The sequence below is a fragment of the Pteropus medius genome, unplaced genomic scaffold, assembly GCF_902729225.1.
Source record: "Pteropus medius unplaced genomic scaffold, Ma_sr-lr_union100, whole genome shotgun sequence".
NCBI classification, from domain to species: domain Eukaryota; kingdom Metazoa; phylum Chordata; class Mammalia; order Chiroptera; family Pteropodidae; genus Pteropus; species Pteropus medius.
The window spans coordinates 2,552,177-2,578,723 of NW_024355327.1; the positions used below are offsets into that span (position 1 = coordinate 2,552,177).

The window sequence follows — 26,547 nt, forward strand, 5'->3', positions numbered from 1 at the left end:
GACAAGACAAAGGAAGAGGACTTTGAGCTTCTAGGGGTGGCAAACTGTGGCAGGATAAATATTGGGGAAACTATTGGAAGATAAGAGCTAGTTAGTAAGGTTTATTATGTCGATTCCTCTGGTACTGTCTCTGAGAACAGTCTAGAATTGTCTCCAGTAGAATCGTCCTACCCTTCCTGGTAGAGAGGGAAGGGCTGAGAGGTTTTCTTGTGTCTACTTTTTCTCATAACCTCAGCTCAAAAGAATCTTTATGTCAAATCAGCATAGTTTTGGGGGTGGCATATTCTAACCCCTTCACTTCTTTGTTTATTTATTTATATTGATTGATTGATTGATTGATTGTCTGTCTCCAACTCTAGACTGTAAGCTCCATGTGAGGAGAGACTGTGACTTGGTCACCACTGTATTGTCAATATCGAGAACAGAAGTATAATGTGGCATAGAACAGGCATTCAGATATTTTTTTAATGTTCCTCAAAGATATGAAGATGAAACCTATCATTTGGAGGGACAGTTGTTTCCCCTGCATCTTCAGTGATGCTGTGTTTATTTGGAATGTAAGTCCTCATTCTATGTGCATCCTTTTGCTGAGTAAAACAGTAATATTTAAGCCTCCCATAAAAATGTAGAGGTTCTAAAGGACCTCTTGAAAACTATCACAGCTTCATATAGTTTTTGTTCAGCCTTTCTTTTTCGGTTGGAAAAATATACTCGATAGATGTCATTCACATATGCATACTTGGGTGGACATGAGTCACAACCCTATTTACCCAGCAAAAGTCCAAGAGTGGACTCTGGCCTAGCTTGAGTCTCATGCCTGCCCCCATATTAGGAGTGAAGGAAGGCTTAACCCCCAAACCATGTGGAATGGGTTGCCTAATGGAAAAAAGAGCTAGTTTCTCAAAAGAGGGAAAGGAAAAGTGGCCAGCCAAAATCATAGCTGCCATAATATATTACTAGTGCGTAAGCTTTAACTCTTCAGTGGTTCACTCCATAATTATTTATTGAATGACTACTATATGCCATGTCTACTTTTTTCTTTCCCCTTTATTTCAAGTAAACGTATGGGAATGGGAATGGTATTAAGATTACCTTGAATTCTATTCAATTTATTTTTTAGGTAAATTATTTACATATTTCTATATTGAAACTATTTTGGTAACATTAGATGCAACAAATATTGCAACACACTGATTAGAAAGTATTTATTTGTGCTCTTACTAAATTCCAAGCAGAAAAAAATTTTTTTACCCCTAAAAAATTGAGAATTGCTGTTTTAACAGATATAACTCCAGACTGTATTGCAAAGACCAACTACGCAAAATATAATCATCACTTTATAGCAAGAAACAAACCATTAATAAACCAATCATGCATTAGACATCTTGACATTTAAATTGACTTCATGAAAATAAAATAAGCGAAATTAAATTTTTCAATTTATTCATCAGACACTATAGATGCATTTTACATTCACATCTTAAAAATGTAATAAAAATTTCATCTCTTTATGTCTCGCATGTCTGTTCCTGATAAATTTCATAACCAACTTAGATGACAATAAACTGAGAGAAATCTCACAACACTTTTTTGTCTTTATTTTATTATTGTGTAATCTTTCCAGGTAGTTGGTTTTTCGTGTGTCTTCGCTGAAGCATTCTGAAGTTACTACCCATTTCTACTACTTAAATGAAACTTGTTCTTCTGGCATAGAAATATTAATGGGAGGAACGGAAATGTTCATGCCCATGGTCCTCAGACTGAGTTTTTACTTTATCCTGACCTGACTTTGGATATTTAGGAAAAATGTTCAATTTGTAGCTTTAGCTAATGGCACTACAATGTCACACTTTTCTGTTTAACATTCAGCTTTGTTAATCAAGAAAACCAGATTGGCTCGCTGCATGTTGATTAAATTGATTACAGCTGTAGGTCTTGATAGCATTTTTTTCAAGTATCTCTAATTAATCAGACAATGCTTGATTAGTTTTTTTTCTGTTTTGAGGAGATAAACTGACTTCCTTGAGAATTTTCACCCCGAAATGATTTTCCTCCAGTGAAAGGCAAAAGAAAAGTGAGTCACTGCTTAGTTTTCCATGACACTGAGACCTTTTATCTTCCAGCAATGAAAGAGAGGAGAGGGAGAGAGAGAGAGAGAAAGGAAGAAGGGAGAAATCCTTTGAAAATCAGATTAAAACATAATATTAAACTTCTTTTCACATATTCTCTTGAATATCTCCTAAAATAAAAAAATTTTAAAAAATGTATATATTTCCTCTGAGCTTTTAGCCTGGCCTCCCCTCTATTGTAGAGCATCTTCCAACTTGCTCATTATAATCATTCTTTGTCAAATTATGTCATTGAATTTTCAGATCTGACATTGTAGATTTCAGCCCAGGAACCATGTTGCTTTAATAATCAGGCTCATGAATGATGTGTTAAAAACAAATAATAAGCCACCATCTATTTTTTAAGTCATTATCTATAGCATTAGATAAAGCGGCTGTTGTTTATGCAAATGAAAACTTGACAATTTTCAGGAACAGTACCAACATTTATTTATAAAGACCTAAAACGTTCTGCTTTCATCATTGAAGTTGATATTTCCAATGGGGAAGGCTGCTAGGATCAGCTCAGACGGTGCACGTTGGCATGAGGAAGGCACCCTTTCCCTCTCTCCTTGTTGGTTGTGAGACAAATCAAGACTGCTGTTTCCAATAAGCACTTGTCACCTAAAACATTTTCTGAAGATATTTTGAAGCTTTGTCTCAGAGGAGTTTTCTTATAGATGCCATCAAATTGGAAGCTCTTGAAGAGAGAGAATCTGAATTAAAAAAATAAAGTACTAAAAAAATAAAATAAAATTCAACCAGAATAGAAAAATAGAAAATAAAAAATAGGTCTTACCCCTTACCCCACATTTCTACTCCCAGGTATGATGATGGCTGCCACTGTCTTGGGCATCCTTCAGAAACTTTATATGTATATACGAGAAAATATTTTTTTATTTACATATTTTTTCAACAGAAATGGGATGAAAATCTAGACTATTCTACAACTTGCTTTTTAGATTTTAACTGAATACATTTTGTACATCTTTTTGAATTTATACTTGTAGATCAACACATTCTTCATTAATCGCTGGATATTGTTTCGTTATTTAGATGTACCGTGTTTATTCAGCCGCTTATCTGCTAATGGACACTTAGGTGGTTTCCAGTTTCCCTTTACTGTAAACAGTGCTGTAATAAACATCCTCATGAGCATATCTTTGTGAACTGGCGCAAGTATGTATTTACAATAAATTTCTAGCAATGAAATTATTTAGTCAAAAGGTAATTTTGATAGATATTGCCAAATTCTTCACCAATATATGTTCCTACCAGCTCACACTGAGTTTCATGAAACTTTACAACCTTTGCCAAGCTACCATGTGTCAGTAGTATCTCATTATTTTAATTTGCATTTCTATAATTACATACGTGATCAAACATCTTTCCATAATGGGGTGGGGAGGCATTTATATGTCTTTTCTTCTGAGCTGTCTGTTCATATCTTTGCCTACTTGTCTGAGACCATATTTTGTATTCTCTATCCTTTTGTAGCCAACACAGCGTTGGGTACGTGGACACTCAATAACTCTTTGAATTTGACTTAGATAGTACATGGGACACAGAAAAAAATATTCCTCATTAGACTGTAAGGTCCTTGAGACAAACTGCCATCTCTAGAGACCTTCACTCTCACAGGATGATAAAAACAAGATGTCTTCTTGGGAGATTTCTGTATGTTACAACCTCATTCTGATACAATGGGAAATGAATTTTGTCAAGAGGAAAGTTCTATGTTCCTGATATGTATCTTCAGACATATATATATTTTCATACACATGTATTTTCATATACATATATACTAAATTTCCAAAATAACACATTACTTTGGCCTAGATTATACAATAACAAATTCCTGATTGATTGTTCTAGCCCGTCCCTTTTCCCCACCAATCCATTCTCCACACAACTGCCACTGTGATCTTTCTAAAACGCAAACCAAGATTCTTCTAGCTTATTATCTTCAATAGGTCCTCAGGCCTTCAGAATAAAGTAGGAACATCTTTATTTGCCTTCCAAGACCCCTGCCTTCTTCAGCAAGAGACCACAGTCTCGACATCCAACACATATGCATGCCAGTGCCCATGATTTTGTAATGCTGGGGGTACCCCCAGCTCCCCACACCTTTCTGCTGTAGTGCATGCTGTTCCTTCTAGAATATCCTTCCACCTTTTCTCTATTTTTCTGCCTCATTCTCATCCTTCAGGAACAATCTTTTCATCACTTTTGCTAGAAAGCTTTATCTGAACCCTTCTAACTATAAGAGGTTCCCTGGGCTTACCTCTATCTAACAATACTTACTTCACTTTCTTATAAGTTTTGATCTACCAGTCTCTCTCTAGGAGACTGAATCCTCAAAAGCAGACTCATATCTTATTCCTCAGTACACAGCATAAAGTCTGTGACACTGCATAGGCTTGGTAAATATCTATTCAATGTAAAGTTATAAAGCAGCTAGGCTGATAACACTATAGAGATGGCAAAGAAAGGATTGGCCTCTTTCCATACTGTCTCAAGTAGATGGGATATTACTGTTCATATGTAGTTGAATTTGATAGCTGATGCCTGGATTTGTGCCTCCAGGGTTGAATTATCTGCCATATCTAATGAGTCAGTGTCTGTAAAATGGTCCAAAGATGCTATGTCATTAATTTTTTCTTAACCTGAGGGAAAATACTGCCAAAAAGGAAAGATATTCAGTTCTGTAGAGAACACATAAAATATATTTAATAGAGTAAGAGAAGTTAATCATTTGGTGATTTCTTGAAACATTGAATACTTGGAGAAAGCTGGGTCCTCTCTTTAATGGATTTTCTGACAAAGACATGGTCAGGAGAGGTGATTTTATAGAGGCCAGAAGAAGAAAAAGTATGATTTTCCCTTTTGTGTGAGTGTTTGTTGCATGTCTTCAAAAACACATGGATTGATATGAGATGAAAATATAGTGCTTGTTTATGCAATGCATTACCTAACTTTTTCTGTGGAAGAGATGTGATCCTATTCCAGATGTAACCGTAATGCAGACATCCTCTGGGAGCCCTTTTAGGAGGAGAAGAGAAGAAATGTCTGGGGAAAATAATTCTCATATCGTTCTCAACTAGCTGCCTTTTCTGGCTCCTGCTATTCCTCTCACTGCTCTCAGAGCATGTTCTCCTGACCTCCTCTCTACCAGGTCTTTCTCAGAGAACTCTTCCATTTCCCAATCTTTTCACTCTCCCTTGTAGGTCTTTCTGTTATAGCCCTAGCCTTCCTACAGGCATTCATTCATTCGACAAACATTTATTGAGCATCTAATATATGTCAAGCCCAAGGTGAAGAAGAGAGACATGATTGTCTGCCTTATGGAGCTTATAATATGATCACAGCTCCTCCTCCTGGTTCGTAGACAACCATATTCACACTGTAACCTCACATGACCGAAGGGGCAAAGGAGTTCTTCGGGGTCTCTCTTATAAGGGCACAGTCCCACAGATGAAGGCTTGACCCTTATGATGTAAGCACCTCCCAAAGGTCCCACCTCCAAACACCATCATAGTAGGGATCAGGTTCAACATATGAATTTTGAGGGCATAGAAACATTTACTATATAGCAATTATGAGAAAAGGGACCAAGGATGTGGCTGTGGTTCTCCCTCTGAAGCCCGAGGGTAGTATGGTGGTAACAGTAAAGGAAAGGCACGAAAATATTCTGTAGAAATAGTAAGTACCAGACCATGCAAAGCTTTAAGCCAATGTAGTGATTTTGGATTTTGCCCTAAGAGCAAATTTTGAAATCTCACTCTCAATTGGATTAAAGGGAGTTCACATTGCCTGGGGGAAGAAAAGGCACACAGTTGCGGAATTATAATCAGTATAGATTGATTAGATAACCGCTTGGTGGGAATGTTGTAGAATGCAATCCCCAACACTTAAATAGGGGTTGTTCTTCCAATACTGAGAATCTGGTTAGAGACCTTCTGCAGAAAACAAACCAAAATTAAATACTAGCATCTTAATACCTATTCCAGTCCATCTTAAAAAATATACAAGAGTTCCCAACTTACATTTTGTGTTTCTAACTTACAGTTTGAACTTCTTACTTCAAGTAGGATTTGCATCCTATGAAGAAAAGCTACTGAGAGCTCTTTTTGTATATAAAAGCTTTAAAAAAATTAACATATATTTTGAGTTTTTTTAATACTAGTAAACATATTTCCGAACAAGCATTCTGTTTTCTGAGGCAGAAAATTAAATTTTTCTGTCTTGTATGTAAAGAAACAAGGTGTGTTTTCCCGTATTCACGCCAAATTGTGTATGTACCAAGCACATGATGAGGAAACAAAACCATGCTTCTGACAGGTGGAGAAAGAGCAAGATGGAGGGAAAATAGAGTGAGTCACAACAGCTGCATTATTCACCGTTATGGAAACTTTCAACACTGAGTGGCGCTCAGTATTCTCGACTGACAAAGAGACTCTTTCAATAGTCATGCATTTGATAAATATTAAGGAAGTACCTTCTCTGGGCCAAGCACTCTGCTATGTGCTGGTTAGAGTCAAAGGGAGAAGAGTACATTCACCAAATGATCAAACATATGAGGATGTAATTATGAGCTGAGACAAGAGCTCTTAATGAGATCACAGTTGCTCTAATAGAAAGAGTGACAAAGGAGCTCAGCTAGAATTGGCGAGGGAGCATCAGAGAAGATTTCCAAACGGAGTGATGCTTGAGCCGAAATCTCAAAGTTCGATACGATTTCACCAGGCCAGAGAAGGGTGGGAACAGGGGAGGAGAGCAGGGTCTAGACAAGGGGGCACAGCCTAAGCAAAGGCCCCATCATGGTCAGGAGCATGGCATATTCCAGGAATTGAGAGACTAATGTGGCTGGAGACTAGTGAGTTAGCAGGAGAATAACGCAAGAGGTGGTGGTAAAAATACACAGAGATTAGTCTGTCAAAGCTTCGAAGGCCAGAGTAAAGAGTCTCCCAAGTACCATAGCTTCCCAATGACATTGCAGGGTTTTAAACAAAAGATTGACATAATCAGGTTTAAATTAGGCTACAATGCGGAGAACAAGGAAATGAAGCCAGAAGGAATGACTATGAGGGGACCAATTAAGAGCATTTGCTACAGATAATGAAGCAAGATAAGTTGCTTGGACTTTGGTAGTAGAAGTAGAGATGGTGAGAAAGAAGGATCAAAGGCATTTAGGAGGAAAATCAACAAGAATTTTCATAAGAGCCTTGAGAATGTTCCACTTCACAGTTCCTTCCTCTAAAACAGAGGTCATTCAACTGTAGCCTGCAAGCCAGATCCTGCCCATTACAAGATATTTTTTGTAAGATTTTATTGAAACAATGCCAAGCCCATTTATTCACATATTGTTTATTCTGCTTTCACACTACAACAACAGAGTTGAATAGTTTTGACAGAGATGTTATGGCTTGTAAAGACTAACATATTTACTTCCTGGCCTTTTATAGAAAAACTTAACCAACCATGGATCTTACACTACTAGAAACATCTCTGTGATACTCCATGGTGCAGAAGTTCTTAATTTGGGGGTCCAGAAGTCCATGAATGGGATTCAGATGACCTCTGACCCCCTGAAATTGGAAGTCAAATTTGGCATTTGTGTACATTTTTCTGGGAAAACAGTTTTCACCAAATTTTAAAAAGAATCTGTGAATTCCTCCCAAAGTGAGATATTTCCAAGTCCTCTCCCAAATCTGTTTCCTGACCATAGATTTTTAAAACCCAAACTTCTTTCAGAGAATAAGAAATGTGTACTGGTACCAAATTACAAATATCATTAAGTCTTGGATAGAAATTTCTAAATTCTTAATAAAAGATCTGTAAAAGTATTTCACTGGGCTGGCTCCTCAGACTCAGAACTTCATGATAGCAGGTAGAAGTGCTGTAAATGAGAGAGCTATATAATAATTATTGTCATGGTTTAGATTTCTCAAAGAATTACTTTCCCAAATAAATATTTAAATGTTTACACAATTATAGGGGAATTCCTTCAAGAGAACAAATAGATGGTCTGATCAGCCCACAGCAGCCTTTGTGTACAGCCCATGTTCTAGTATCATTTTCTGTTAGCTAATATACTTCTTCCGTCTGACTCTTAGCTCATACATAGAACGAGTGCAAATCAAAACTGCTTGAAGATGCCAGTTCTCATCTCTGAGATTGGAAAGCATTAAAAACTTGACGACATATTCTTATGACATAGCTGTACAGAAACTAGCACTCTCATACATTGCCGGAGGGAATGCACTTGGATACAACCTTGGTGGAAGGAATTTGTCAATATCTGACAAAACCACTACCTTTTGTTCCAGGAATCCCACTTCTAGCAATTTACCTTGAAGATATTTCTCCGGGTATACAAAAATAGATTTGCCCGAGGTTATTCATTAAAGCATTAATTGTAATAATCTTGCAGTTCATTTGTAATAATGCAAAATATTGAAAACATGCCCAAACATAGGAAAGTAGTGAAATGAATGATAGTACAGCCATGTACTATCATGTACTCGTGGCTATGCAGGCGTGAAAAAGAATGAGGAAGCTCTGTGTGAACTAGTATGAGTGATTTCCAGGATCTATTTTAAGTTGAGAAAAATTAAAGTACAAAGGAGTAATTATGCTATGCTACCTTTTCCATAGGAAAAAAAAAAGAGAGAGAGAGAAATAAAAAAATAGACATGTATCTTCTTATTTTTTTGTGGAAAAACATAGAAAGGAGATAATAGAACTAATTAAGTTGATTATCTATAGAGAGGTGGGTGGGGAGGGCATGAAAGTGATGAGGGTGTGGAAACAGACTGGAAGGGATGGGGAAAATGTAACTCTTATCCAAATATGCTCTTCTGCGTAGTTTTGAATTTTGAACTGTTAAAGTTTTACATACTCAACAATAACAAAAGTAATAGAAATCAGTAAGAATAGAGGGAAAAAATTATAATGTAATACAAACAGAAGCTGATCACTCTGTATTTCAAATGAATAAGACAGATGCTCCTAGACTTACTATGGGGTTATGTCCCTCTAAAGCCATCATAAGTTGAAAATGTCAAAAATCAAAAATGCATTTCATACACCTAACCTACGAAACATCATAGCTTAACCTAGCCTACCTTAAACGTGCACAGAACACTTACATTAGCCTACAGTTGGGCAAAATCATCTAACACAATGAATACACTGTAGAGTACCTGTTGTTTATCCTTGTGACCTCGTGGCTGACTGGGAGTCACAGTTCACTGCTGCTGCCCAGCTTCATGAGGGAGTATCGCACTACATATAGCTAGCTGAGAAAAGATCAAAATTCAAAGTCCAGTTTCTACTGAATACTTACCACTTTTGCACCATCATGAAGTCGAAAAATCCTAAATCAAACCATCATCAGTTGGTGACCTTCTGTATAACCACACTGAAGGCAGGCGGGGAATAACTAACCAGGTAGATTTTGAACATAGTATTTTTGACTACAGAATAAAAAGAACCGTAAAGGGAGAACCCTAGAAAGTAACTTAAGGTTTTCTATCGGTTGTTTTGTTTTGTTTGCTTAGCAGTTCGGAAACTACTTTTGGTGTGTTCTGTAGTTCAAAAAAATAAGTAAATATATTAAGGGTAATGGGAACCAAGTTTCTCACTGTCAGAAGAGAGTTACAAATATAGAAAGAAGAAAGATGAGAAGAAATATGTGTGGTATTGTATTAGTATTGGAGAAATCAATAAGAGCCCATAACTACAGATCAGGGACAATCAAACTTTTTCTCTAAAGGGCCAGATAAATACTTAACTCTGTCAATGTAGCACAGAAGCAGCCATAGATGAAACATAAACAAGGGAACATGTCTTTATTCCAATAAAAGTTTATTTATGGGCACTGAAATTGAAATTTTATAATAATTTCGTATGTCATGAAACATTATTTAAAATTTTTTCAACCATTTAAAAATATAAAAACCATTCTTGATGAGCAGGCTGTTCAAAACAGGCAGTGGGACAGACTTCACCCATGGGCCATAGTTTGCCAAACTCTGTTTAGATAGAGAAATGATAGATTAGATAGAGATAGATAGATAGATAGATAGATAGATAGATAGATAGATAGATAGATAGATAGATAGATAGATGATAGATAGCAAATGTGATAAAATATCTAAATTGAGGACTCTGGCTGAAAGGTATATAGGAGTTTTTTGTACTCTTGAAACTTTTTGATAAATCAGATTATTTTAAAACAAACAAAAAAATCAAAAAAGAAGATCCCTATACTTTCCATAGCTACTGCTGAGAAGGAAAAACATCAATCAAATTATAGGCCTAATAAATGAATATCTTGCCTTTTATAAGTCACACAACAACCCCCACCTGCAATTTTTCCCATGTCCGTGGACCATGAGTAGGTGCTTCTACTGCCGTTGTGTAGAGTTTCTAATTTGTCTCTAGGGCTGTCATTATATGATAACATTATTTTTCTCTTGTTCATCCTCATTCTCTATCACTCTTACTGAGTGATGAGGTCACTGGGCTGGTAATTTGTATGTGACCTTATAATTTTGTATAATGTAGGAATTTTTGGTCTACTATAATTAGGTGGACTAAATAAAAGGTGCTTATCAGAAAATGCCCCATTAGCTTGGAAGTCTGTGATAAATCCTTTTTGGTGTCCTTAATCTGTTGTTATGAAATTCAATACACAGCATGCTCACCTTGCTTATTTCACCAGCCATAATCTAGTGATAGCTGAGGTGAGTAGTGACTCAGAAAGTATCTTAAAATATAGCAAATAGGAAATGGGTCTTTTTTACATTAAGATACTTTTTATATAAGAAAGGTGAACAGCTTCTAAGGAAAACCTCTACTGTATAGACTTGTAAGCATTCTACCATGTTTTACAGGTTGAATTTTAATAGAATTTAATTCCTACCTTGATTTACCATTGTAGGTAAAGCTATGATCTTAATTGATGATGATGGTGGTGGTCATAGCTGAAATCTATTTAGTGCAACTCTGTACCCAGATTCATGTCAAATGTTTTTCATCCATTTTTTTCTTTATTTAATCCTAACAACAAAACTCCGAGGTACTATTATTATCTCTTTTTCATAGCTGAAGCTTATGATGTTAAGTGACTTGGTCAAGTTCTTACATTAGGAAACATGGACCTGGGATTGGCCTAGACAGCCAGTGCTCTTAGTTATTAGTTGGGACCATCTCCCGTTGTAGATAAAAACAGTAGGAAGTACAGAAATTTAGAAAGAAATTGTTTAGTCACGAGGACATGCTCCTGTTGAGAAAAATAAGGTAAACTACAGACTACTAGATCAATGCAAGAAATAGAATTCATGTTGGAAAATCCTTCACATTCTCTTGCTTGCTTCCTTCCCCCGAAGAAGCTCACTAGCAAGTTTAAAGATGAGAAGGGCTTGAAGTAGAATGTACAGTGACTCATGCCTTCAAGATGTCACCCACTTGCATCACATCCACCCAGGTAATCTACTAGAAGAACAGAGAACTGAAAAGAACAGAGGAGAAAGGAAAGTAAAGAGATTGGGAAATGAGGTTGGAAGTTGGAGGCAGAGGGACAGGGAATGTAGGAGGTGCTTTCTGGAGTGGTTTTGTCCTCCTTTGTAATGGGAGAACTGAAGTAATGAGCCGCTCAAGGGCCCAGCTCCCTCACCTTTCTTTTGCCCTCTGCTGCTCTTAAGCCCTGAATTAATGCATACTGACTCCCACCATTGCAGCTGGTCCAAGACTAACTTCTGGTTTGAATTACCATGTGGAATGTTGTCATTTGTGACATGTAACTTTGTCAGGCTTTTTTTACCCAAAAGTCGTAGAGAGCTTTGTCTATGCTGCATTTCTTCTGAGTTATTGAAATAATTTTCTTGTATGAGAACTGTACTACAGTTTAATAACAACGATAATAAACTTTTGAGGAGAATGCCATCTTCATTTAGTTGATGTATTTATTGAACAATTACAAATAATCCCCACTTTATGATGGTTTGATTTAACGATTTTTCAACTGTACAATGATATAAAAACAATATGTGTAATAAATTACATGACATATTCAACATTATTATAAAATAGGCTTTGTATCAGATGATTTTTCCCAACTGTAGGCTAATGTAATGTTCTAGCACATTTGAGGTAGGCTAAACTACGATGTTTGGTAAGTTAGGTTATTAAATGCATTTTCGACTTACTATATTTTCAGTTTACAATAGGTTTATCAGGCTGTAACCCCACAGTAAGTCAAGGAGCTCAATAGTTAGTTGAGTGATTGACTCTATATTAACTGATTTATAAAACTGAATATTAAATTTTGGACATCTTGTCTTGTTGAGGTATGAAGGAGGAAAATGTTTTTTTTGTGGAAGTCCCAGGGAATTGAAAATCCAGGGGAAAAGTAAAATCTGTATATGGAAATAAAGGTATGTGTGTTCATTTACTTCTTTTCTTTTTAGGGACTGGTTAAATATGTTGAGTCCACCCATTGTTCCTCCTAGTCAACATCCAGCAGAGCAGCAGCAGGATTCTTCTGGAAGTTTGAGTGCTCAAGGTGGGAATATGAAAAATGCTATGTATGAAAAAATAAAAATAATTTACTATAGAGAAAATCAATCACTTTGAGCTGCCACTGCTTTTATTAAATGCTGATCACTTAAGTTCTCACACTCAAAATGATACAGTAACCTGTGCCTCGTTTTATAGGATGATAGGTTCTTTGCAACTAAAAAAGAATATAAGAGAGAAATTGTCTTTGTTGTCCTAAAGGTTAAGCCCAGGGGAAAATATTGTTAACGGAGTAAGAGCATGGCTTTGGTGTTAAGCTGACCCTGACCTTCATCAGAATTCCAGCTCTACCAATTCCTGCTGTGTGACCTTTATAAATTTTGGTTACAGCATTTGTAAAATAAGACTAGTAATAACTAGCATCCACCTGAAAGTTTTCATGAACATTCAATGAAGTATACTGTATATGAAGCACCTGGGATAGTATCTACCAAATACTAGCTGTTTGTGTTATTATAAAGCAGACTCAATATTTCAGTATCACTGAGATACATGTTTTTGTTAATACAGAGATACAGCAGGAGTTTTGGAGGGGGTATTTTGTTATTTTTAAATTTTTTCAATTATAGTTGACATAAAGTAAAGGCTGGCAGAGAGCTACGATAGGTAGCATTAGTAATGGAAAAATCAGAAAGAAGCAGGAATGAAAATTTGCCTGGGGTTCCCTTTGTTGGTGAGAGCCAGAAAGATGAACTATTCGTTTCTGATTGTGAGTGGGGCACATGATTGTCAAGAGTGCACTGAGGAGGAACAGAAAAGAATCTTTGGTGGAAACAGAGGGTTTGAGATCGGAGGGATGGGGAGATCTAAAGTGTGTAATTGAAGTGACAAAATAACCTCAGAGTGGGACTCTCTGAGACAGTTTTCTGAGGAGGATTTTGAAGACAGAAGCTCTGTATCTGAGGTTTAAAAAAAAAAAAAAAACTTAAACCAATATAAATTGCTCCAACAAAGGTGCCAATTTTGGGTTGTTTTTTTTCTTTCCCTAACTGCCCCAGGGAGAAAGTAGAGCATCCCATTTTTTTTCAGGTATGGAAAATTCAGAGTGAAAGCTCATACATCTGAGTTGTCCATTTTGGCCGCCCAAGGGATAGAGATGTCTCTGTGATTTACTATCTGAAATAGATTATACCCCTCAAATTGGGAATCTTTTTAAAGGTGTACATTCATAATTACTTATGACAGGAAAATAGAATCGTGGCTGTCAGCAGGAGACCTTGCTGCGAGGGAACAAATAATATGTTATGTTAAGTGTCCTAAATAAGACACAGGAACGGAGAGTGTGGTCCTTGAACAAAGGCACCCAAGATATATATTAATAATAAGTGGCTGAAAGGATGTCTTAAAGTCACCATTGCAATGTGATATTCTGACTGCAGGAGCTCAATTATGTTGAAGGTAAACAGAACTTCCACAAAGGGCAAATAAATTAAATTCAGAGAATTATAAAAATGTTCTGGCTAACGTTAACCAGATCTGGACTCCTTCTGCATATCACTCTAGATTTTCATCAGCGGTCCTTTCCCCTTTCCTGATATGTTGGGGCGGGGGGAGAGGGGCTGTAGCTAATTAATACCATCAAAAACTAATGTTTCCTATTTTGTTAATCTTTGCGTGATATTGGCTTAGTTTTAGACAGCCAGTTACAGTTCATACTTACCAATATACTGAGATAGTGTTTTCATTTGTTCTTATAAAGTGTTTGTTAAAGAAAAGTTATGGGTTCAATTATCCAGTTTATATAATCAGAAAGGAGTCACAGTTGTGGCCAATCCGCACCCTTCCTGGGTTTCTGTTGCATAATACCATTAATTTAGCATTTACTACATGCTAGACACCGTGTTAAGTTGTTACATTTAGCCCTCACAGCAACACCATGAGGAAGGTGCTCTTTTGTGTGTGTAGTTGTTTTTCAAAACTGTAGAAACTGAGGCACAGTTCTTGAATAACCTGCCCAGCTCACACATCTAGTGATTAGCAGAGCTGCGATTTGAATCCAAGCAGCCAGGCCCCAGAGCCCAACCACTGTTTTTATATTTTTGATTTTCAAACAAGTAAATAGATTACCTACTCAAAAAAATAATGTATATAAAACCAGGCATTCTTCTATTGAGAATTCCTGATCAACAGGAAAAACAAATTAAAATAGCTCAAGGACTAAGTAGCTAAATTCTTTAAGGCAAAAAAAAATCAGACCTCTGGTTACCTGTTTCAGCCCTGGACCTGCTTCCCCCACCCAAGCAGACTTGTCAGAAATGACAAGTGTCCACCCTTTCTCCGTGGGACAGGCTGAGGGACGCAGTGACTGTGTTGACCAGATCTAGGGCAAGGGCAGGAGAGTGAGGAGCTGAATGTAGGACTAGGTCACTGGACTGCAGGACTGCCGGGCCCAAGTATTTGCTTGTAGCCGACCTTCTTTGGTGCCTTTCTGGACTATCTTACCTAAGTAGGTCAGTCTCTCTCACTTCACCTTGTACATTCTCTCCACAGCTTCTTCACAGTTGGTAATTGTGATTTGTTTACTTGTTTATTGCCTTTTTTTCCTAAATAGACTATGAATTTTTAAGAGCTGAGACTTCGTCAGTTTGCTCACTCCCAGATCCCTAATACCCTACACAGTTTCTGGTATATATTAGATACTCTTAATTCTCACTGGAAGGAAGACAGGAACGGAGAGAGGGAGGAAAAGAGGGAGAGAAATGTTCTTCAAATGGCCATTTCTCAATACAACCTTGAAAAAAAAAGTAGGGTAATTCATTGAAATCTAACTTTCAGTTTTCTCCCTGATGCCAGTTTTTTAGTATATTATATATATTTCTAAAATTCAACAGTGAGAGTATTAAACTTAGACCCATACATTTTAGCAACTAAAAGTTATTGGTCACATTATTCAGTGGCTCTTAAACTTTATTTATAAGCTGTGAAAACTTTTCTTTCAAATGAAATTTCATGTGGAATCCCAGTATATAAAAGAGAGAAAAGAAGAACTGCTCTGGCTGAAGGAGTAATGAGAAGAATCTCAGAACCCTGCCCTGGGGCTCTGATGAACCAGTTAAAAACACTGACATAGTCCAAACCCCTCACTCTGACCTTGCCCAAGGTCAAATGTCAGAGGCCAAGCTAGGATTAGCACCCAGGCCTCCTCCACATCGATGCCTTTCTACAGAACCATTGCACTGGGAGTTGAAGGTGGCTTTGAAGCTGGTTCACAGAGAAAAAGAGTCTCCCATCTTCAGACTTCTAGGATAAAAACAATAATAACTAACATGTATTTCCTCTGCTTGTGACCCAGGCCTACACATGCACTTTAATTCTCATAATAGCCTACTAAGCATGGGTACTGTTGTTATCCCATTTTACACGTGGACACTGGGACTTAGAGCAGGGAAGTAATGTGCTGACTGCAGCCTCTCCAGGCTGAGACTCACCCACCGGAGACATAACTGCATTTTAGCAGCAGGAAAAGTTGGCCTGACCGATACATAATTCTAGAAAACTTGCCCAAGCCATACAAAAGTGAGTGCGCGCATTATACCTGGCCCTTGAGCCCCTACTTTATTCAGTACAAGTTTGTGTCACAGCCACACGTTCGGCTCAGCCAGAATGTCTAAAGTGTATTAATGGCACCTTAAAGTGTACAGCCTGCTTCCAGCAGAGCCAGCCAACCAGCAGGAACAGCACTGTGCTCCATGCCTTCGACTGGATGGAGAAATCGTCCTCTCTTCACAGTTTCTCCTGGGCCATAATATACTTGCTGAATATCAGTTATCATGGGCATGGGTGCCCTTAACACTTACTAAAAATGTATTTTCCTGGAGCTTATGTAAAATGTAAAAATGGGAAGTTAAGATTTCAGAACTTACTCAAGAAAACTGACCTTTTGAAAATGAATCGGACTTTGCTTGAAAAATAGTTGTCAATTTGTTTTTGACATTTGTTCCTTTACAGACATGACCCTTAAATTATTCATGCTTACCAGCTCCAAAATGGAATAATAACGACTTCTCTCTCTCTCTTTAGGCTTGCAAGCTCTCTTGCAGTTTACATAAATCTTGACTAGGAAGGGCTTTTGGAGTTTCCAGTCTTATAAAAACATTTTTGTACCTTTCGCATGGCAAAGCCACATAGGATATTCCTTTATGACCATTGATTAATTGCCCACCAGACATAAACAGGCAACAGATGCTTATTTTACAGATGGAATATCCAAATTACTAACAAAGAATTTATAGAAATTTCGTGGCTCCTCACCGCTAACCAGAGAGAGGGGAATCAGGCCTCCTGCTCTGGCTCCCACAGAGGAATACTTTCACAGTCCTATTTCCTGCCACGCAGTTACTTGACATTTACCTAATACTCTAAGTCTAAAAGCAATCTTCTAAAACCTGTTTTATTAGTTACCTCGCCAGGCATTACGCTTCATCGAACAACTGTGGTAACCCTAGGACATGGTAAATACTCCATAAATATTTGATGAGTGAATGAGTGAATCTTCTACCCATGGGAAACAGGAGGATGATTTGGTCTACTCTTTGGATCTTCCCTGTATCTTGAAGATTTATTTAAGATGCAAAAGAGAACTCCCCCCACCTCAAAAAAGCAATATTGGTGATTAAAAGTAATAGAAGCCAGCATTAATAAAGCACCTGAGCTGGGCCCAGCACTGTGTCGAGTTTTTCTGTGCATTACCTCACAATGACTTGTCCCAGCACTCCCAGGCATGGGGCTATGTTGCGTCTCCACCATATAGAAGGTCACAGCCTGGGTCACCAACCCGCCGAATGTGGAGCAGGACGCTAACACAGGCCTGTCTGACCAGACAGTCTGTACCCTTAACCCCCACACTGCAATAGGACCACAGAATTCCCTTTTAAGTCAATAAGAACTGTGTGACTGAAATGTCCACTGCAATTGTTTTAATGTAGGAAGTTCTCTTAAGCTTTCTGGATTTAAGGGAAAAAAAAAAAGTACTCTCTTTCGTATTCTCCTTAGACTCATAGAGCCCCTACTTCAATTCTCAGCTTATAAAATGATTCATTAGTATTTATGATATTCTTGAATCCAGAATCCCGACCCCTTTCCCTGTGAGGCAAGTGTTGCCTTTTGTGTTCTCTGATTAACTTTGGAGCAGAAAATGTATTTTCTCTTATGCGGCTATCAGGGTCCCAAGGGTGGCTTCTCTCCATAGAAGTGATTGAGAGTGGGAGGAATCAATGCTCTCACAAGTATAAAGAGATGCCTTATTTTTTGGAGTACTGGAAGTGAACCTCACCCCACCCCACCCCACCCCAGTAGAGAAGTAATCACATTGCTGGTGTCTGAGGCTCTCTGCTCTATTCCAGAACCACACCCCTACCTGTTTATTTGCCAAATGCACCCGGAAGAGGACCTGGCCCAGGATGTGGTCCAGCCTCCCTTACTGGAACTGGGATTCATTTTCCCCTAGCTACAGTGTCACCACCTTGCCTGAAACCAGACCCTTGAGACATTGTGGGCTCTGTAGGTTTCAGAGCTCAGTAGTCCGGCTAGGAACCTTCCTTCCTGTGGAACAAAACGCATTCAGAGTTGAAAGCCACACATTTATTTTGTAGGTTTTTTCCAGCTTTATTGAGAGATAATTGACCTACATTGTGTAAGTTAAAGGTATACAACATGATGATTTGATATATAAGCATGCATTTGAATCGCTGCACGTTTATAAGTAGAGATTACCTAGAAAGAATGAAATTGCAGTAACTTATAATTAATCATCTAAACCCTTCAACATGTCGCTTTAAATAGCATTTTCCAAATAAAATATAGCCACAGGTTTTTACAAAAAAGGTGATGTACTTATTTCCCAAATGAAACCTGAACTATAATCATGGCATGTTATTTGCCTTCCAAAACACAATATAGCTTTCTAAAACAAGAAAGATCTTTTCATCCTATTTATTCCATTGTTGGTCATTTATCTTCCTCCCATTTGAGAGCACATATTTGCTGAAAACTAAAATTCAGCAGTTCACAGTGGAGTTTCTTGGGTTTTAGTGCAAGTTAATTTTGCCCTCCAGTGAGATATGTTGGTGGAAGAGTTTGCAAGCACCTGGTACTCAGCAGAATCTTATCTAAAATGTCATCTTTATTGATCCACTGTTCCCAGTGGTAATCTCTCGTCATTGAATTGTTTAAACAATAGTGTATTAGTATGCACATAAAAATACAGTCAATCAGTTCTCAAGATCTATAAAAGAGAAAATGCATTAACTTTTTTAAAAAAATTTTTAGATGTAAGCGTCAGAAAATCGAAAATCAAGTATAGTGTCTTGATTCAGAGATTTTAAGTCTGATAAACTAGTGCCACATCATTTGTTTTCAAGCTTGAAGACAGTTTATGCATATAGGTTTTCTACTATCTACAGTTAAAATGCATTAAATATAGATAATTAAACATTTATATTAATTGACTTTAAAATGGTGAACTGGAGGGATTATTCCCCCAAACTGCTCTAACCAAGGGGAGGGCAGCTAATACTGCTGTGTTGGTCTGGCTCTACTGGCTTTTCTCCTGTTATTGCTGTTAACCAATTTCAAAGTGGATGAAGCTGAAAGTTTGTAAATAGATTATCGTCTGAAAGGCAATTTTATTTCACTAGAAGTGGCTTTATTATGTGAAGACGAGTAAAAATGTAATTCGGACCCCTGATCAGATGCGCTTAGTCTGGTAGCAGCGAATGGTTTCGTTTGTTAATTTACCCTTTCAGAATTTCTGCAGCCAGTCTTTAAATAGAGCAATTTTGCATTTGGAGGAAAAACAAACTCTGCACTGTCCAAGAATATAATTGAATATTACCCCATACCCATGTACAATAATTACCTTTCAAGTCATTTCCCATTGCTTGACATCATAGTAGGAATTGCTTAATCATGTTATAATTTCATTATATAGAGATTACAATGGCAAAGTGATGTAAGTTGGAGGCTTTGAAAATTAAGTTATAATGAAAACAAAACCTTTTATGCACGTTTAAAGCACTTATTTCAATGTAAAATTATACATAATGTCGCCCAATTTTTGTATAAATGTTATTGTCGATAGAGTTTTAAAATTCATCCATTTAAAACATTAGCACTAAAAACCACACAACCTGCCTTAATACCATGGTTATAAGGCATGAGGTCCCAGTTCTGTAGTGATCTGTATGGGAACGAATGCATTTCTATGGCAGTTACTGCTTCAGTCTTATGCATTATGGAACAGAACCTCTACTTAGGAACTGGATCCATCTCCATCCCTATGCCGTTGGTGATACGGACCCATGGCTCATTACAACGGTTATTTTCATCTTGAAAGATTCCTGACTGGTTGTAAAAAGTATTGAATTTTCTAATTAAATAGCATCAGCTTAAAACTTTGTCTTTTTGGAAAGTACAGGCACAGAATGCAATAAACAAATAGCACATAACTCTTACGTGCCAGAGGTCAGAATTTTCCCGAAGGTGTTATGGAGTACAAACGAAAACGAGACATCGGATGTCCAATCTCTGAGATAGTTTGACTTATAATTATTTACTGCCTCGGTGCTATGTGGTATTAACATTACACTTGATGGAAAAATTAGTTTTACTTTTTGAAAAATACATGATTTTTGGTATAAGAACTGTTTTTATTTTACGATGAATTCATCATAATGTCCTATGTAAATCTAGTTAGGGGCTTTGTGTTTCATTCAAATCCATTGATTTTTTTCTTTTGGTAATAAAAGAATCAAACAGATATAGTTTGGGGCTAAGGGATAAGGTATAAATAAACATACCCAACTCATGTCTAACCCAGATATCTCATGTTTTCCATGTTGATGATTGTAACACCAACGTTTATTGAATACTCACTGTGTGTGTGCTGAGTATTATCTTATTTAGTTCTCGTAAGTACTATAACAGGTACTATAACAGGTACTATTACTGTCCTTATTGTACATATGAGGAAGCTGAGGCTCAGAGTGGCGAATTTTCCCAGTGTCCCACAGCTGTGAAGTGGTAGAAATGGGATTTGTCTCTGCGAAGCCTTTTCTTCATACTTTAAGTTTTGTCAATGTTCCTGTTCTGAGTTATTTAAAACACCATAGCCTACGGTTCATGATTTATTTTATTATTGTTATTATCCTTAACAACAATAGTAATGATTATTTATTGGTCAACTACTGTGTGCATTGTGCTATGCATATTTCCCAGTGTCCAATTTAGTCTTCCACAAAACCCTTTGAAATAGGCATGGTTATCCCCATTTTATAAATGAGCAAATGGGGTCCAGTGAGGTGAACTAACCTGTCAACCAGCCTAGGGTCATCTGGGTAGGAAACAGAGGAGCTCCGATCCATCCCCAGGTTTATTGGATTCCATCGCCCAGGGCTGCTCTTAGCCACTCTGCAGTTGCAACTCCCAGTTTAACTCCTTGTTCATCTTCAGTAGCGGCTTCTGTTTCTTATGTGTATGTCACATCTACAACTAGACTGTCTCATCCACAACTAGACTGCTCAATCACATAGCAGGCACATAGTAGTTATTTATTGATAAACTGATTTTGTTCTGTTCTCTGAAGTAGCCCAAATATGAAAGAGATGATGGATCAAATATCTGAAAGTAAAGGATGTGTACACTCTCCTTTGATGTGCAAAAGTGACTTAAGAGGGGTCATCCTCGATATAAAACAGCCACTTGAAAAGCATTCCCAGCTTCTCCTACTTGGAGGAAATGGGTGAGGGCAGAGCCCTGGGGACCACTCTTCAGGTAACAATAGAAAATAAAGGAGAGGCGGCCTGCCTTCTCTGAGCTCCTGTTCCTGATAAGAAACTGTGCAGGGTGCTCAGGTCAGCTACCACTATTAATGCGGCTGTTAGCTAAATCATGTCATACTTCAAGGATATAAGCCACTGCAGCTAAGAATCACAGAAACACATCAAAGGCACCGCAGGGATCATAGGATCTGTAGGGTTCATCTACAAAATCTCACACAAATGGTCGCCGCAGTCCCTGCTTCACCCTTTCTGGAGTTCACGTTCCGTTTTCTAGCCAGCTTTTAATGTTCAGAAAATTCTTTCTTGTGCTGAGCCAAAATCTATCTCCTTGAAACTTTCAGCTGTTGATCCAATTGCTTTCTCTTGCAACTCCACAGAATCTTTTTAATTTCTCAATCATTTGCCATCTTTTCTATACTTGAAGCCAGAAGGGCTGCTGTCACCTCCATCAAGCTTTCTCTTTTTAGGATTTAATAAGCCCAGTTCCTTGAGGCTTATTGAGCTGTTTGCCTCTGCTCTTGCACAGGGACACTCTCGTCTTTGTCAGTGGTTTTTAAAATATGATAAAACAAATTTCTTTTGTTTCTAAACCTGAGAGTGTTTTTTAATATAAGATACTTTTACAATTTTTTACTCTTTTCCATGTTTAAATTCCCACATAATAATAGTTCCCAATTGAATGTGTTACACCACCTTCTTAATAAAAATATCAAGCAAGTATGGTCGAAAGAGCACTGAACTGAGAGTCTGGACACCCAAATTCATCCCTGACCCTGCCTCTAACTCACCAAGTGACCTCAGATGAGCTATTTAACTTTGTAAACTCTAGTTCCTCATCTGTAAATTGGGCACAATACTTCCCACCTGTTTCACAGGATCATGAGGGTCAAATAAGCTACTGCATGAGAAATTGCTTTCTAAACCAGCGAGGGCTCTACCCAGATGTTAGCAAACAAGGCAGACATTTCTCCCTTAAACTCAACTTTGTAAGGACTGCTAGAACTACATGCAATAAGAGAGTCAGCTGTTTTTCAATTTCACCTGCATCACTGCACACTGCTTGAGAATAGGGCCTATTTCTTATATCATCACATCTCTAACCCCTAGCTCGGTGCCTGGCACAGGGAAGGATCATGTTAAATGTTTTTGGATGATCAGAAAAAGAAGGGCAGAGGAATGGCTGTGGTACGGTTGAAGACCCCCACTTAATCATCTTGGCTCCACTCCCTTGGACTTAACTCCAGTTTGTCACTGTCCTGACAGTGGCTCTGCACAAGTTTGATCTGATTTTGTTTGAGTAAAATGGAGTCCCACCATTACTGTTTTTGCCTTTACTCTGGGCATTGGCACTTAAGATCACAGGCTTTGTTTCACAATCATTTATTCACCTTTTCATAAAACATTCAGTATTTATTGAGCATCTATTACATACCAGCCCTGTCTTATGCTCACCACCTTCCAAAACTGACCCTGGTGAACTCACGACCCAGAAGTTTGGTTTCTTTGGTCCTTAGTTGCCTGTGCTAAGGAAAAGAGAAGAGTGTTGTCTTAATCACCTCCTCCTCTCTGAGCCTGTTCTGATTTTCTCCAGCTCAGGGAGGTCTTACCCAACCAACCGCTGAACTACTATTACATGAATTTTCAGAAGTACTCAGAAGGCACTCATTTGCTGGCAATGGCATCAAGTACTCAAATACTTAGTACACCATTGGGCATACATAAAGTGCACAGGAAACATCTGAGTAAAACAGTTGTTTATTTCATGCCATTTGTTGGAAACCAACCAAACCTGGCTAATAACTTATGCAGTAGTTCTCTTCATCCAAACCATCCAAATGGCTGTCACGACAACAAAAAGAAAACCTCAAGCCAAGTTCATATTCCCAGCAAATTTAACAGACCTTCCTACCACTAATAAAATTACAGATCACCTGACATTGTGTTTTCCATATGTGTTGTACAGTTTATGCATCTATATTTCTCAACAACATTTTATTTTAATTCATGTTTATTTGGTAGCCTTTTTAGGATGTTGAATGGTGATTGAGTTTATTATGTCATTCAGCCTGCACTATTTTGCATTCGTACAGCTCTGGCTCATGAAGAAGTCTAGAACTATGGTCATTAAGTTTTGAATCTTGCTTAAGTTTCCCCAATGCTAATTAGCATAACCCTTTAGTTCTTTGGCCCTGTCCTTTTCCCCTTCCCCCTCCCTGCCAGTTCTCCACACTTAGTTTTTCTTTTCCTTTCCTTTTCTTTTCCTTGTCACTATTTCTTCACATCTTACACTGCATAGTCTTATCACGTCTGCAGCCATCTCCATTCCAGCATCGACATTCAGCCCACATCCCAGGAGAGATGGTGATTCCTAAGTCATTGTCCTTCTGATGTTACAGTTTAGGAATTCCAGGCCAGGCCAACAGCTAACATGTCTGTGGTTCCCCTTCCCACAGGTGAAGAAGACCTGAGTGTGGAAGAGGACGAGGAAGTGTTGACTCTGCTGTACGACCCATGTCTGAACTGTTACTTTGATCCCCAGACTGGGAAATACTACGAGTTAGTATAATCTCTCCTTCCAGGGCAAAGAATGGCTGTCCCCAGGCGGAGCTGGACAGCAGTTCTGACTGTTAAGTTGACACCACAATGTGTGTGTCGGGTAGGCCCACAGAATCAAAAGTGACTGAGGTTTATTTTGTAAATAATGTTTACTGTTAAGAATACCTACATTCTTTTTGTAGATGTGTGTGACTTTTTGGAATTGTGAAGGAATTAATACAGACACAAGATTTTAGGACTTTGAATTGGTTGGTATTTGTTGGTTCTCATCCTACATATAATTTTGTTTATTTTGTATAATTTTAAGTAACCAAATTAAGAGTTATTAATTCACAAGTTTTGCAGTGTTAATCTGTAAATGATGGCTTGGAATACAGAAAATGTATTCTTGTTTAAAAGATATTTGGGTACCTTTTATTTTATTACCTATTTGTATTAAAAATAAAGTATGACGGTCAGAAGAATACCTTTTAAACTGCTTCTTTTCATTTATTCCACTTTCTTTACCAGAATATTCCTAGATGACATTTATCTTTCCTTAGACTCTTAGTAAAGGAAATATTATGAACTGGTCAGACTTTATGATCGCATTTTGTTGGCACTGGCCTCACTATTTCTATTTCATTATGGTTCATCCAGAGTTTGTTAAAGATCACAATATTGTTAATCACTTAAGCTGCTTAGCACTATGCTTTGTTTTTTTTTTTGTTTTACTAATTATCTCTGAATTTTAATAATATGATTCAAACCTAACTCCATGGATCCAGATTTAACAAGTCACCCATTTGAGCACTACTTCTGTGACTTGGGCCTAGAGAGATTGGGGAACCTTCCTCTGGTCTTCAGTGTTATGACACTATAACTCCGCTTTTTGCATCACAAGGAAGAAATTATGTGCGTCCTGAATTTGAGTTGATGGCCTTGAATTGTGTGCCAAGTATTTTGATATTGAGCTCAAGGAAGTACTTATTGTATTAGCCGGCATATTTTGTTATTTAGTAAAGATTTTTTTTTACTAAAGAAGAGTACCATTGAAAATGAAAAATTATTGGTGTTGGATATAATGGCAGTACTATAATTTCATTTAATATTACTTGGTAGAGGAAATAAGAGCTTTTTTTTCAGGAGTAGATTTGGGCTCCTGTTCAAAGGATCATACATTATTTAGAACCATGTTTGTGTTTGATAAGCTTTTAATCCTATTGTTCACAAAGTATACCTTTGTTATGAATTTCTCTCCAAGATCTTTATACTTACAAAATGCAAATAAATCAGTGAGGCTTCGGAAAGTGTGCAGAATGATGAAATAATTGGGTTATCTTGAGTATGACCTTGAAGATTGGAGTAGGGCTTAGAAAGCCTTGTTTCTGCTTTAGTCAGACTCAGGATCATCCACATAAATAAGGGAGTCAATTAAAAGTTTGTACTAGTTAGGACATGTAGTTACAAATATCAAAAACATCATAAGCCAAAAAGTACTTAAAGATACAAGAGTGCCTCATGAACCCCAAAGCAGAATGCTACAAAGCCTCTTGATGGATTTGAACTATGACAAGAAAGCTATAGAAAACTGTTAGGATTCCTAAATTGCAAGTAACAGAAACCCTTGATCCCTGAATTCAAAGACTCGTTGACTAATCAGACTCCAGGAGGCACAGGACTCAGGGTAGCTCCAGGGATCTTTTAGCAGGAACTAACAGTTTCTCCTGATGATAGTCACCAAAATGTTAGTGCCACCTTTTTCTGCCTCGAGTCTATACTCAAGAAGCAAGAGGCTAGTGGGCTTGACTTGTCAGTTATCCCCAGCTCATATGGACTGAGAGTGAGATAATACCTAAAGAAGTAGAGGACACTGTTAACAAAATGGGGAGGGATGACAAGCAGGCAAAATGACAGATGTCTACCCTAGAAATCTGGAAGCATCGTTACCTCAGATTCATTTTGCCCATCTCTCTTCTCTCTTCTCTCTCTCTTCCTATAACTTTCTCAGCTACTCAGACCACCTTCTAGAACACTCAGGCATTCCACACCCCACACATTCAACCATAGAAAAACATTAGCTCCAAATTTTAATTCAAAAATCCAGACTCAGGATACTAGTTGGCCCAGTTTGGTCTAATGACCCTCAGAACCTTCTGTTGAAGATGAGGGAGGAAGGTGGTCAAGGAGTTTCTTATGAACCAAGCAGATACTCCAAAAGTTATCTACCACCAGGTCTTATCATCCATTTTTTACAGTGTATGCATCTTTTAAAAGAAGTAGCTTCATTTCTGTTGAAATTACTACAGAAGAGTTGAAGAATAGAAATAGATGTGCTTCACACCACCAATTTTAAACCAAAATGGTATAGCAAGTTTATTTGACAATTTATTGACTGAGCTATACTGCTTCACTGGTTATCAAATTATGCTGCTTAATGGAATCTCCTGGGAATTTTATAAAAATAGTGGTGCGTAAGTTCCACCCCTAGAGAATCTGATTTGATTGGTCTCAGGTGCAACCTGGGCATCAGAAAACCTCTC

General features: G+C 37.7%; 1 protein-coding gene across 2 annotated transcripts in view; it reads left to right on the forward strand.

Moving 5' to 3' along the window:
* Positions 1–24,491, forward strand: part of CFAP20DC (CFAP20 domain containing) — a 209,287-nt gene extending 184,796 nt beyond the window's left edge. For both annotated transcript variants that reach the window (XM_039858618.1, XM_039858614.1), the window contains 2 exons: positions 12,584–12,678; positions 23,923–24,491. In XM_039858618.1, coding sequence (XP_039714552.1) covers positions 12,584–12,678; positions 23,923–24,035 — 208 coding nt within the window. In that variant the 3' untranslated portion in view covers positions 24,036–24,491. The remainder of the gene's footprint in view (positions 1–12,583; positions 12,679–23,922) is intronic.
* The last annotated feature ends 2,056 nt before the right edge of the window (positions 24,492–26,547 follow it).